Below are 14,213 nucleotides of genomic sequence, written 5' to 3'. Positions count from 1 at the left end.
AAGTTTCATATCTAATTTATCTTTTATCATAACCAAGGGAAATTATAACTAGCTAGTCTTCAACTATATCAAAGACCCCAGAAGGATATAATATTACCTAAGTAAATAGGAAGTACATTGTACGAAACTTCTAAAAATCTAGAATGACAGAGACAGACGGCTGCCTGGACAGTCACCCAAAGTTCCTCTGCAACGTTGGGGCATCCATCTTCAGCCTATAGGCCTAGTCTCTCAGTCATTTTTCCCTGTCCTGTAGAACATCTGGCAGTCTCCTCTGCGAAGTAGGAACCTGAAGGACCATTCTGCCTTGTTTTGGCAAATTCAGTGGTCATTTTCCTATGGAACCTGTATTCCAGTTTATACAACATATTATCAGCAGTCCAGGCAAGAGCAGTTTCTTGTCCAAATGGCTATTTTTGCCAAGATGAAGATAAACTCCATGAAGACTATCTTTGATGCCCATCTTTCTCTTTGAAGTAAGTCGGTGCTGCCAGGAGCAAATGTGTCTCACTGTCCAGAAAGTCTAAGTTTTTGAAACATTTTAAATGCCATATTCTGTAAGTCTTTGAAGTGTTTGAAGATTACCTACCTAATTGAAATACACCTTTATATACCTAAAACACTTAACTAGCATGATTATAAGTTTGATTATCCTAGATGACTATTAATCTGTATTTAATTATATATTACAATTTCAAGTGAGCTGCATAAACATAATACCTTAAACAAGAGTAGGAATATACATACAGAATAACAAAATTAACTTTAAATTTGTATCAATAAACTAAAATCCACAGAAATGTAAAACATTTTAAACAAGATGTTGCTCTTTAAAAATAGATTCAATAATCTACCCTTTCATCCTACAATATCTATACCTACATTTCTATATCATATCACCCTTTCTTCTTTTAGAAAGAGATTTACTATGACCAGTAACAATTTGGAATCAACAATCTAAACAAAGATAAACATCTATAATCCATTTTGAGGGAATATTGGCGTAGTTTCTAAGCTACTTCCTGCTGATTGAGGGCACTGGCAGTCTTATGGGGACACAAAGAAAATTTTAGAATTATGGTCAAGTCCTGACTGGATTAGTCTGTGATGCTGTGTTCTCTGAGCCAGTTGCCTTGAAGCTGTTCTGGATGTTGGTTCATCTGGAGACCTCTCAGAAGGTGGCCACAGAGCTTTATTTTTCAACCCATCAGAGCAACACATATTCACAGCATACAGAAAGACATCCCATAGCAGCCAATAGTGAGGTACCTTTCATGAGTGAGGGTCTAAAGCCAGATCTCGTTTGTTAATACTGAGAAACCAACTTCAGTACTTGCAAATAAGATCCAGACACTTCAGAAAAATAACCCAAAAACATGAGTTCTACAGCCTGGGGAGTCTTTGTATACCCAAAGCAACCACTTAATTGACTGTGTGACCTCAGACAAATTACTTTTTCTCTATAAAACTATAGAGTGGAAAGAACTGACCTCTAAGACCCTTTCCTGCTGCAGCAACTGAATGGAATAAAACCAGAGGCTAAGAAGAGTTCTTTATCACAGTCTCCTGCCTTATCTCCAGGTACTTCCCTGCCCTCTCTCATGTCTTCAGTCATGTGCTACCACTGCAGTGAAGGGCTTTGAATCCCTGGGTGTTAGATTTTCTAACCTCTGGAACCTTTCTAACCTTCAGAAACCACTCACAGTGTTTTCCTTGTCTAGTCAATGGCACCACCTTGTCCTTAAAAATAAACACCTCCCATGCTTTCTTACTTAAAGTGTCCTCATAGCCTTTTTTTTTTTTTTTTGGTCTCCTTGACTCAGCCAGCTCAAGTTAGATGTTCTTTTTATTCCCTTCCCTGGTCATAGTAATAACAAGCTTATTCAAATTCCACTTTAGGAGGAATATGGTAAGAGGGCAGAACTTTGCTGCCTCACAATACCTGGGTTAAAGGGGGATGGCCTCCTAGGTATCTGATGAGGAAATGAATGACAGCTACAAACACTCACCTCTAACACAGCCAGGACAGTATCAAGCTGGTCTTCTCGGAGGGTGATATTGTTAGAGATTTTTCTCATCGTGTGTATGGACTGTAGACGCACTTCCTCAATTTCATCATTAAACATGTCAACTAGGAAATCAAGGCACTTTTCAGCAAAGGAGGGTGAAGACTGGGCCAGCATACAAAGAGCCTCCACAGCAGCAATGCGAACCTCTAAAAAATGAAAACCAAATTAAACTGAACATTATTTAAGAGCCACGAAAACCATGGATTCCTTCTCACACAGGCCACTTTTATTCTCTACTCTTCTTTCACTCTACAGATTCTCCCTGTAGCATCTTCTTCCTGCCACCATCACAATGATGCACAAGCATGGGCTTTGTACACCAAGGACTGAGGCCTGCATCTTATTCCATGTGCATGTGATCAAGTAACACATATGACTAAGAGTATTGAATTTCCTGAAAATGGTGTTGCCTTACCTCGGTGTTCTAACTACATGAAAATATACTTAAATGTCAGATGTTATATAACTTATTACTGTTAAGGTTGAAATAAGCTAGCTATCATCATCTTAGAACAAAGAATTGGCAAAATGAATTTACTTGCCACAAAGTCAATGAGGGAAGAGAAAACACCAGGACTCACACCTGTAATCCCAGGCTAGCATCACACTGTATGTGGTTAAGGGACATGCTCCTCCTATGAAGACAGGTCTCAGCACAAACTGTGTGGAGTGATCTTCACCACTTCAGGCCTGCTAGAAAGTAATCTGCAAACCAAGCTACAACCTCACCTCTCTAACTGAACTTTTCTAATGTCGAGAACAACAAAAAGAGAGGAGAGAGGAAAAAGGGAAGAGGAGGAGAAAAGGGGTTGGAGGAAGGGAGTTGAGGGGAGAGAAACAGGAAATGGGAAGATATTTCTCAAAGTAAAACGCAACAGGGAAGAGAGGTGCAGAAGGACACTGTAGAAAAACTTCAGGATCGTAATGCATATGTGGAACCAGAAAACCTTTAAAGGACTAATAACTGGACAGGTATGGCTATGCACACCTTCCACCCCAGCACCGGGGAGGCACAGGCAGGAAGATCTCTGTGAGTTCAAGACTGGCCTGGTCCATATAGCAAGTTCCAGGCCAGTCAGGGCTATACAGTAAGGCTCCATTACACAGATAGATAGATAGGTAGGTAGGTAAGTTGATAGAGACAGACAGACAGACAGACAGACAGACAGAGACAAGACAGATAGACAAACAGATAACATGACACAAAAATTTTCACAAAGGCAAAAAGGAAGATAGATAAAAGGCTTTCTGGTCACAAACACCTGAATTTAAATCTTGCTGTCTGAGTAAATAAATTATTATTATTAATATGACTTTTTATTACTAAGTGCTTACTACAAATAGATCATGTATCATGCCAAGTGCTTTATGTGTGCAGAATCTCATTTAATTTTTACAGCTCAGAAAGATGTTTATTATTATCATCCCCATTTTATAGAAATGCAGATATCTGAATTTAACCACTGCATCATACTGCTTGGGCTTTAGCCATTCCTTCCTAAGAGGCTCTTTACACAGTGACTAAAAGGCTAAATGAGAAGATGCACTTTATAAATTCTGTGTGTGTGAGAGAGATACAATGAGGGCTGCGGCACATGTGTGGAGGTGAAAGAACAATTATGGAGTCAGATCTCTCATGTGGGTTCTGGAGATCGTGCTTAGGTCTCCAAACTTGTATAAGAAGCACCTTTACCTGCTGAGCCATACGGCAGGGACAGATGATGCATCTATTATCGCCTTCTCCTATGCATGACACAAAGCAAAGCATGTGGTACTATTGATAATACAAAGCCATACTTACCATACATCTCATCTTCCAACCCATGAACGAAGGCTCCACAAGCTCCTGACTCTATCAAGTTCACGGCACCCGTATCTATTTCTTCCTTGGGAGCATCATCTCCCCATTTCCGGCCGCTGGAGAACTCCCCTGAACTGTAAAGTTCCTTGGCACGCTCATGTGCAGTGCGTTTCCTCTGAAGAAGATGACAACAATTACTGCTTGCCAAGAACACTAAAGTGCACCTAAAACCAAGAGGATGTAGGCAACAAAACTGCCCTTGGAGACGACTCGACAGTTCAGAGTAGAGAAATGCAAACCCAACTCAAAACGAGACAAGAAATCCACAAGTCTATAAGTTTCCAGTAACCTGGATAAAGTGTTGACTGGAGAGGCGGCTGTACTTACCACTAAACATGGAAAAGGAGAGCCAGAGGGGCAGACAAAAGCAGTGCCTCATCACACACTGTCTCCAGTGGAAAATATACCCACTCTAAAAACGTTTGTCAGTCCCATTAGCAAACACTGTCTATTGCGGGGTGGTGGTGGCGCACACCTTTAATCCCAGCACTCCGAAGGCAGAGGCAGGTGGATCTCGGTGTGTTTCAGGCCAGCCTGATTTACAGAGTGAGTTTCAGGACAGCCAGAGATGTTATACAGAGAAACCCTGTCTTGGTAAAACAAAACAACAAACACAACAACAAGAAAGAAAACATTGTCTCTCTATAGCAACAATATTCTAGTTGAGCAAAACTGTACTCTCGAAATAACCTTCTAGAAGAGCACCAAGGGAGAGCATACTGATGAGCAAAAGTGCTTCACAGGTATGGTTCTCATCATAAATAAATACTAACTGCCACTCTGCTTCATACCATAATTCTTAAACATCTTAGAAACGAGCCGTAATCCATGGATAGTCATTTCAGAAACATCAATGAGTCAAAGCATCAGAGTCTATAAGAATGTGGGTCACACCCCACAATATAACCTGCACCTCAAAATGTGTCTTGGAAATCCTCAAATTGCTCGTCTCCTCTCATTCACCACAAGAACTTCCTTCCTTACCCTTCTACCCGGTACACCAAAAACAGACTTAAATACCAACTCAAATCAAGGAAAGCTACACAGCACTGTTTATGGCATGCCTACATCAACTCCAGAACCATTTTGAAAGGTTTAGTTTATGGAGTAATTCAAAAAAAGGAAAGGGTCACTAAGGTCACAAGGATAATATCCTTCACATGATCTACAGTGGTAAGAAAACCAGAAGAATCTGAGCCTACCATGGTGAAAAGGCTAAAGAGAGATGGCCCATGTACTTATCAAAGTGTGCAACTGTTAAAGACATGAAGTATAAACTCAGCAATTAAAAAAAGGTTATGTGATATAGTGGTGAATGTAAAAAGGAGGCTACAAAGTTATCTACATAACAATTCAGTGTTTAAACACACATTTAAAAAGCTAGAGAAGCTGGGTGGTGGTGGCCTACCCCTTTAATCCTAGTACTCGGGAGGCAGAGCCAGGCGAATCTCTGTGAGTTCGAGGCCAGCCTAGTCTACAAAGCGAGATCCAGGACAGGCACCAAAAGTACACAGAGAAACCCTGTCTCGAAAAAAAAAAAATAAAAAAAAAAATAAATAAATAAATAAATAAAAAAATTAAAAAAAAGCTAGAGAAGATACCAAATTTGTCAAAGGTACTGAGATTATATAAGCAAGCCATTTTTCCTTGTATTTATTTATAAACAATTCTATAACTCTGTTATGAGTTTATAAATAAAAATTAAGGTACTGACAATGAATGCACATACTACTTTAGGTCATATTTCATCTAGCTGACCATGTTAAGAAGCACCACCACAGTTAATGTCTAAGGCACTCCACAGAGGCATTTGGTTATTGTCCAGAGAAAGCATTCATTCATTCACTCACCCTTCTGTGAGAACTGTTGCTAAAAAGGAGTCCCACCATGTCACACATCACACAAAATAAGATCATACCTCCATAGTTTCTAAGGAACAGAAAGCAAATCCTATCTCTTTTTTGTTTAATACAACCTTTGCAAAATATTTTATTACAGAATGAAGTCCATGATGTAGCTTGTAATTTTGTTCAAGTTACTATGATTTTGAATTAATATGTAATCTAGTAACCTAAATTAATGTAACATATGCATGGACTGCTACATTAAATCATCACAGCTCACCATATATCTACACTGATATTGATTATAGAAACCCAGTTTAAACAAAGAATTCAAGTTACCCTCAAATCTGACATTAGCTTCTTGTCAAGAGTCTGCTCCAAGAAATGAGAACTGACTTGCTCCATGGAGCCCTGTAAAAGAAAGAATCCAAAGCATATTCCAAACATCATCTTAACATTCAGAGTTTACACGTAAATGCATAAAGGTAACATTATTCTTGATAGCTAAGATAGGTTCTAAATCATCAGGAACAGACTGTTAAAAATATGGACAACAGTAATAGAAGCTACCTCTGACTGAGTTGGAAATTACTGTGTTTCACATACTGTTCTGAGAGCTTTGTACATATCTCAACTTATTTAATCCTGTAGTATGCTACGAAGTAAATACCATCATTAGTCCTATTTTATGCACGGGGGAGGGGCATACAAATAGTAAGTAACATAGTCACAAATTCCAGAGCTGAAATATAAACATAGGTTCCAGAAACCCTTTGTTTTAGTCATCCTTCCTCATCATATTTTTTCCCATTCCTTCTTTCCTTCCTTCTTTTTTTTTTTTGGGGGGGGGGGTAGGGAGGGGTCAAGGTCTCATATCGCCCTGGCTGGAACTCACTATCTAGCTGAGGCTGGTCTTGAACTCCTGATGTTCATTGTTTCCACCTCCCAGCAGGCCTAACTTCCATCTCTTCTTACTCTATTCTTTCCATATACTTATTTATTTATCCACTCATATATTTTTAAAAAATATTTTTAAATTTTATTTTATGTGCATGGATGTTTTGCCTGTGGAAGGTCAGAAGAGGGTGTCCTCTGGAACTAGAGATGCAGACAGTTGTGAATCATCATGTGGGTTCTGAGAGTCAAAGCTGGGTCCTTTGAAACAGCAGTAAGTGCTTTTAACCACTGAGCCATCTCTCTAGCCCCAATAATGTCCATTTTTAATGTGAAAAATTGAAGCTGAGATTAGCTGGTTTGCCTGTTTCAAATAAAGGAGAATGTAGATCTGTATCTCATAATGCTCATCCTGCAGCAGGGGTGAATGGACCAGACACGGTCAAAACAAGAGCAACACCACCAGCTTAGGAGGCTGTAAGACCAGGCCCTAGGCACAAGAGGTATACATCTAAGTCCTGTGATTCCTACGTTAACAGATATGGAAATGCTTACACAGGCTTGGATCTTTCTTCCCTGCCTAGCCTGGAACTTACTAGAGTAGGTTGTTCTCTAGTTACAGTGATCTTCCTGCCTCTGACTCCCCAATGCTGGGATTACAAGCATGCGCCATCAAATCTGGTGAGATCTCCAACTTTCGCCATAGTTTTATTACCAGCATTACTTGGATTTAAAGAGCATTTTTCCCCAACAAAGAAACATTCTAGCCACTTCACAGTAAGTTTGTTTGTTCAGTTTCCAATACCCTCCTTCAGTGCCTTCAGCTGAGCTCTCTCCTAACACAGTAGCACAGAAGAGGTCTTAGCCATGTCAGGCCTCAAGAAATTTTATATCACTTGCCATACATTTTCAGTGTCATCTAAGAATAGCTGAAGCTTTCCATTTTAAATTAACAAATGTCAAGAGCATAGTAATTCAATTGAAAAAATGGTGAAACTTACATTAGTATGGGCCCAGCAGAAAAGGAGAAGGGGTGAATTTAAGTAATGTCATAGGGACAGAACTGATATAAGCTGATGAATTGATGGCTAAAGGTCAAATAAAACAGAATTCCTAGCCAGGCATTGTGGCGCATGCCTTTCTTTAGTCCCAGCACTCAAGAGGCAGAGGCAGGCAGATCTCTGAGCTTGGGGCCAGCAAGGTCTACATAGTTCCAGGTCAGCCAGGGCCACACAGAAAACAGCCCTGTCTCTGTTACACAGAGAAACCTTGTCTCAAAAAACCAAAAAAAAAAAAAAAAAAAAAAAAAAAAAAGGGTGGGGTGGGGTGGGGGAGGAGCTGGAGAAATGACTCAGTGGATAAGAGTACTGACTAGTCTTCCAGAGGACCTGGGTTCAATTCCCAGCACCCACATGCTGCTCAGAACTATCTGTAACTCCAGTCCTAGGGTACTAAAACACCAATGTACATAAAAATAAATAAGTTATAAAATAAAAAAAGAAAGAAAAAAGAAAAGAAAAGAAAAGAAAAGAAAAGAAAAGAAAAGAAAAGAAAAGAAAAGAAAAGAAAAGAAAAGAAAAGAAAAGAGCTCTGTCTCAAATAACAAACAAAGAATTCCTGGGCCAACAGGATGGCTTGGTGGGAAAAAGCCCTTGGCACACAAGCCCCGTGACCTGAGTTCAATCCCTGGGACTCCTGCAGAGGTGGAGAGAGAACCAGTTGCACAAAGCTGTCCCTCCTCTCACCTCCGCCATGGACGCACACCTGTACACACATTATACACTCACCCATAACTTAAAATCCCTGAATTTCTCTAGTCCATGACTTCTTAGATGGCAGACTCATTCAGGAAAACACAAGAGGAACAGTATTCGGGAAAGAGTTCATATACATTGCACTAATCAGAAGACGATACACTCTTGTCTATATTAGACATCTTCAGGTAAGATAATACACCTCCCCAACTGTATAACTTCCACTACCCAACCTAAACTGCAACCCAAGAAAGCCCTTTCACTGGAGAGCTTTATAAAGTGTCTCTGAAACTAGACAGGTAACAGTGTCAAACACACCTCCAGAGCAAAACTGCTTTCAAAATTTTTATTTTATTAGAATTGTGTGTATGTGTACATATGTGTATGCATAAACACCACAATGTCCATGTGGTAGTCAGGACACATCGGAAGTCAGTTCTCTTTCTCCCGTTACATGGGTTCCGAGAATCAAACTCAGGTTGTGGGTTTGTCAGACAAGCACTTTACCCACTGAGCCATCTCTAGCCCGTGTACTAACTCATTCTTTCTAGCTTTAATGCTTCTATCTAATTAGACTAAAAGACAGCAAAACACCAGCCAAGATGGACAGTACATCAGATGTAAAGCTGTCACTAACTAACTAGGACATCAGCATTTGCCTCAGGGAACACCAGTGCTTGGCACACTTATAAGCACAGAAGCATATAGCAAAGAGTCTAAAAAAGTTACAACTTCTAAGATCAAAGACTTAAATGTAGTTTAATCCTTACTGGATAAGAAAAATTCAACATACTTTGAAGAGGCCTCCGCACAAAAAAACCACATCCCAGACCGACCTAAGCTCAAAGCAGTAACTATCTGTTGTATGGATTTGCTTACGTGGCAGTCACACTTTGGGGGACTAAAAAAAAAGAAAACCTCTTTGAGGAATTACGAATAATAGTAACAACCCAATCTCTTTCCAATGGTCTTCGATTTTCCAATACAACCTACATGTGGAATTTTTTTGTTTTGTTACAATGAGGAATGGAAAACTTTCACTTTTTGTGCAGCACAGACAAATCGAACCCCTTCTCATTTCCTTTTAAATTCTGAAGGAACTTGATTTCTCCTTTTCTGTGAGTTTTACCCCATCACACACATCTCACCCACCACTGAACTACTTCTTACCTCATCTTCTTTCCCTGCTACTCTAGACAGATCATCCCTATCCCCTATCTTAGCAAACTCATCCACCTTCCTGAGCCATTTCCACAGCCCTGCTTTAATAACTTTAAATCTACACAGCTCCAAATTATGTAATTGTTTGTATTAAAGAGTGATTAATAATCCAATCTTACTAATAACACTGGCAATTACAAATGCTATTAGTTACAACACTTCTAGCCCACTAGGCTTTTAGTCATATATGAGCATACATATATGCACATATTTACATATAGTTATGCCTCTTTCTTATATAGAAACACACTTTCATTTATTTATTTATTTATTTGTTTGTTTTTGTTTTTTGAGACAGAGTTCCTCTATGTAGCTCTGGCTGTCCTGGAACTCACTCTGTAGATCAGGCTGGCCTCTGCCTCCTGAGTGCTGGGATTAAAGGCATGCGCCACCACCGCCAAGCTAGAAACACATGTAATATATGCATACATATACACGTATAGTCATAGGTATACTTTCTGTGGGCAATCTTTAATCTTTTTAAATTCTCAATTTGGTATTACATTTTTCTTTCTTTCTTTCCTTTTTTTTTTTTTTTTTGGTTTTTCGAGACAGGGTTTCTCTGTGTAGCTTTGCGCCTTTCCTGGAACTCACTTGGTAGCCCAGGCTGGCCTCGAACTCACAGCGATCCGCCTGGCTCTGCCTCCCGAGTGCTGGGATTAAAGGCGTGCGCCACCACCGCCCGGCTACATTTTTCATTTTACAGACAAGAAAACAAAAATGTATGGGCTAATGAGATGGCTCACTGGCTAAGGTCATTTGCTACTAAGCCTGAAGCCCTGACTTTGATCCCTGGCTCCCACATGGTAAAAGACACTGAGTGCTGTTGAATTTGAGTGGTAAGGGTTTAACTACCTCTTCTTTTCACGGGTGTTTGTTTACTGACACCCCCACCCCCCTCCCCATCTTTTGTGCACGGTATGGCAGTATTACACTCCAGGTTTAAGAGTTTGGACTGATGTCTACCTTTATTAACCATTTATATTCAAGTTAGTCCTATTTGCAAATAAACACAGTAATGAAGCATATAACGTAAAAGAGGGGGGCAAGCTACTGGAGAAATCATGGGATTTCTAAAAATATGACATATCTGACCCTATCTACAGTTTCTCAAAATGTTTGTAAAAACTTTTTGTTCATTAAAGAAAGTGTAACTTACCAATAGCTTTGCTGCTTGAACACGAACTACCCAGGAGCCATCACTGACCATGTGGCAAATTTTCCCAAATGCATCATCAACCAAACGAATTTCTTCATTAGAAGACGGTATTGGGACGATACTAAATAAAAAGAAATGGGGAGAAACCACACATGACAAAGCCTGAGCCTGAGCCTACAGGTTCGGTACTGAGGAATATCAATGAAAACTGTATGTAGTGAATCCTAGACGGAAAGATACTTCAGCACAACCTATCACTCAGGGAAACTTGTCCAGTGACTTCTAGTTGCACTGCAAACTTTCAGTGTATTAGGTTCAAAGATTTATGAAGAAACCAAGAACTTGGGGTGGAAAGATTTCTAGTTCAGTGGCAGAGTGCATGCTGACCCTCATTCAGTCCCTAGCACTTATATAAAACAGACCTATATAAAACAGTCTGAGTCTGAAAAAAGCAAGTTCTAGACAAGTGTGTGTGTAAGTTCCAAATAACTATAAATAAAGCTCATTCCTATGGGTTTATCAGTCCATTCTTGCTTTCCAATGCTGGATAACAGTTTAATGGAAAGGAAACCACCACCTACTTTTTTCCTATAGAAAACACCCTTCTATTAAACAGAATAAATATTATAAATCTCCATCTCAAGGAATCATTGTGAATCACTAATTGAAGTGCTATGGGGATATTTTTGGCCAGAGCCAGTAGATGGCTCGGAAAGTAAGGTGCTCGTTGCCAAGCCTAACGGCCTGAGCTTTATCTCCAGAATCTACATGGTGGAAGGAGAAATGATTCCTGCACTACGTCCTCTGCTCTCCACATGCATGTGACACATGCCCACAAGCATACACACCTGGTATCTTTTATATACGACATTTGACCTAAACCAAACTACACTAAACTTCTTATTCTCATTCTCTATCTAGATCTGCCTATCTTAATAAAAAAGGTCCTTTAGAGACACAGTTCAGTTTCTTCAATTGCAGGTGAGGTCGCTGGGACCCAAAAGAGTTAGGTATCTTTCCCAAAGCACACAGTTCACAGCAGCCTGATATCAAAGCTGTACCCTGCCCCCCTCTATTTCACACCGTTCCACAAATCCCGACAATTTTGTCTATAGACGGCTTTTGTATGGTGGAAGGAGAAAGAAATGGCACAGCAATGAGCAAAGGTCAACTCACACCTACTGACCTCTCAGGATAGAGCTGACTGACAACCCAGATGAGCTGGACTGCAGCACTGCGCACCTGCTCGTAGTCGTCAGAGAGCAATTTACAGGCCTGCAAAGAAGGATTACACGTCTCTCAGTCTCTGTCCTCAAAGATGATGTTCAAATACTTTCAAAATGAAGATAGGATGGCAGGATAAGGACAGCAACCAAAATACTTCAGAGTGCTTTTAATTTCTTAAACCTTTGCCCAACAAAGAAATGTTGGCATTTGTATGCTTCTCAGGCTGTACTCTAACTATGTAACATCATACCCCATGTGAAAAGCAGACCCACACAGAGTGACAGATATCTAGAATAACATCAAACCTAGTAAAGTCTACTCAGAGTACTCAAAGCCCACAGTACTACAAAAGATATTTACATATCAGCCCCAGACATGTGGCTAATTATAATTCCCACCAAGAGATAAAATTATTCATGGTAAGCTAACAAAACCGGATCTGAGGATGAATTAGACTGCTTATCCCTAGACTCACTCCATCACCCTCAGTAGCAACATCATCTTCTAAGGCATTTGATTAAGCTGTCAAACAGCCTTTCCACAACTCCAATTTTCTTTTTTTAATCCAATACTACACACATTCATGTGCCATCTTCTCATATGATCTGTGGTCTTGGTCACCCTCCAGAACATTCCAGTTTACCATATGTGGTGCCAGAATTGCTTACAGTATGGCCCAGCCAAAGAGAGATAAGGAAGACTATAACTTGCCCTAATTATTACTACTTTTCAGTACTAGGACCCCACTGAGTTACATCCCCAGTCCACTTTCTTCACTTCCAACCATACTTTCTTCATGTATTTAGCATTCATGTACACTGAGCTCCACAAATCTTACTACAATTCTTTTTACATTCATTAGTACTATCGAACTACATATATATCCCACACTGTTCTCAAAAGTATATGTTTTAGATATGGCTTCACGTCCATCCCAATAAGCGTGGCCACTGATCGCTAGCTAAAGTCTCCAAGATTTCCAACCCTGAGAAGCGGTGCAACACCCTCCCAGCTTCATGAACCTCCTCCCCTTCCAGAAAGTAATCATTGTAAGGTACCTGATTATAAATTGTTTGGTGTAACTTCAGTCCTCTTTCATGGAGCTGCAACTAGATTATAAAATAATGGTAAGAAAGAAAAAGAAGGTCAGGTTTGCAGCTCACTGGTAGAATACTTGACTAGCGTTTACCAAGCCCTGGGTCCAGTTCTGGGTCCAGGAAGAAAGAAGCCCAAGGAACAAACATTTACCACAACTTCCCCTAAAGAGCACCTCCCTCATAGCTCCCATTTCCATTTCTGAAGGGCCATCTATGGTGTGCCTACTGTACATAAAACTGAGTCACACTCTTTCCTGCTGGAACCAGTATACCTGAAGGAGGGATCTAACTTGGCATTCGAACAGACACAGATTGTATCTTCCTTGTTTCAGAGATAAAGATGAAGGGTCCCAAAGAAGCCCAAAGAAAAGCATACTTGTCATACAGGAACTTGTATCTTCAGTTCTATGAGGCCAGCACCAATACAGTGTGCACTAGGGGATTTCAGAATATATCCAAAGCAGCACACACCATAATCATAAGAGATGAGCCAGGTGTGAGGCTAAAGCAAGAGGACCGCCCCAAGTTCAAGGTCAGTTATGGATTCACAGCCAGACCCTATCTCAAGAAAGAGAGAAAGAAGGAAGGAAGGAAGGAAGGAAGGAAGGAAGGAAGGAAGGAAGGAAGGAAGGAAGGAAGGAAGGAAGGAAGGAAGGAAGGAAGGAAGGAAAAGAAAAAAAGGAAGAAAAGAAAAAAAGCCAGGCTGTGGTTTTGGTGGCCCACACCTTTAATCCTAGCACTCAGGAGGCAGAGGCAGGTGGATCTCTGTGAGTTCCAGGACAGCCAGAGCTACACAGAGAAACCCTTTCTCAGAAAAACAAAAACAAACAAACAAAAAACAAAGACAAAACCAAAAAGAAACCATCCCCAGATACTTTTTTATCATGTTTACCATGGCTTTTATAGCTGCTGTTCTGACACGTGGATCTTGGTCACTAAAGTGATCCCCGATAATCTTCTGGACGTCTCTAGCAGTTAAGCCTTCAGCAGCAGCATCTTTTGTGACACTCTTCTCCAAAGAGCCAAGATTGCCAAGTAACTGCAGGCACTTATTTCTTACACCATGGGATGTATCTGTCAGGTGCTA

At 40.3% G+C, this 14,213-nt stretch overlaps 1 protein-coding gene across 2 annotated transcripts in view; it reads right to left on the bottom strand.

Annotated features, from left to right (window-relative positions):
- The window catches only part of Ints4 (integrator complex subunit 4), an 80,168-nt gene that overhangs the window by 41,855 nt on the left and 24,100 nt on the right, over positions 1 to 14,213 (bottom strand). For both annotated transcript variants that reach the window (XM_076547569.1, XM_076547573.1), the window contains exons 5-11: positions 14,019 to 14,210; positions 13,088 to 13,138; positions 11,989 to 12,077; positions 10,803 to 10,923; positions 6,114 to 6,185; positions 3,871 to 4,045; positions 2,010 to 2,215 (exon numbers count right to left, since the gene is read on the bottom strand). In XM_076547569.1, coding sequence (XP_076403684.1) covers positions 2,010 to 2,215; positions 3,871 to 4,045; positions 6,114 to 6,185; positions 10,803 to 10,923; positions 11,989 to 12,077; positions 13,088 to 13,138; positions 14,019 to 14,210 — 906 coding nt within the window. The remainder of the gene's footprint in view (positions 1 to 2,009; positions 2,216 to 3,870; positions 4,046 to 6,113; positions 6,186 to 10,802; positions 10,924 to 11,988; positions 12,078 to 13,087; positions 13,139 to 14,018; positions 14,211 to 14,213) is intronic.

The sequence above is a fragment of the Peromyscus maniculatus genome, chromosome 1 (assembly GCF_049852395.1).
Source record: "Peromyscus maniculatus bairdii isolate BWxNUB_F1_BW_parent chromosome 1, HU_Pman_BW_mat_3.1, whole genome shotgun sequence".
Taxonomy (NCBI): domain Eukaryota; kingdom Metazoa; phylum Chordata; class Mammalia; order Rodentia; family Cricetidae; genus Peromyscus; species Peromyscus maniculatus.
This window is presented reverse-complemented; position numbering and strand designations above follow the sequence as displayed.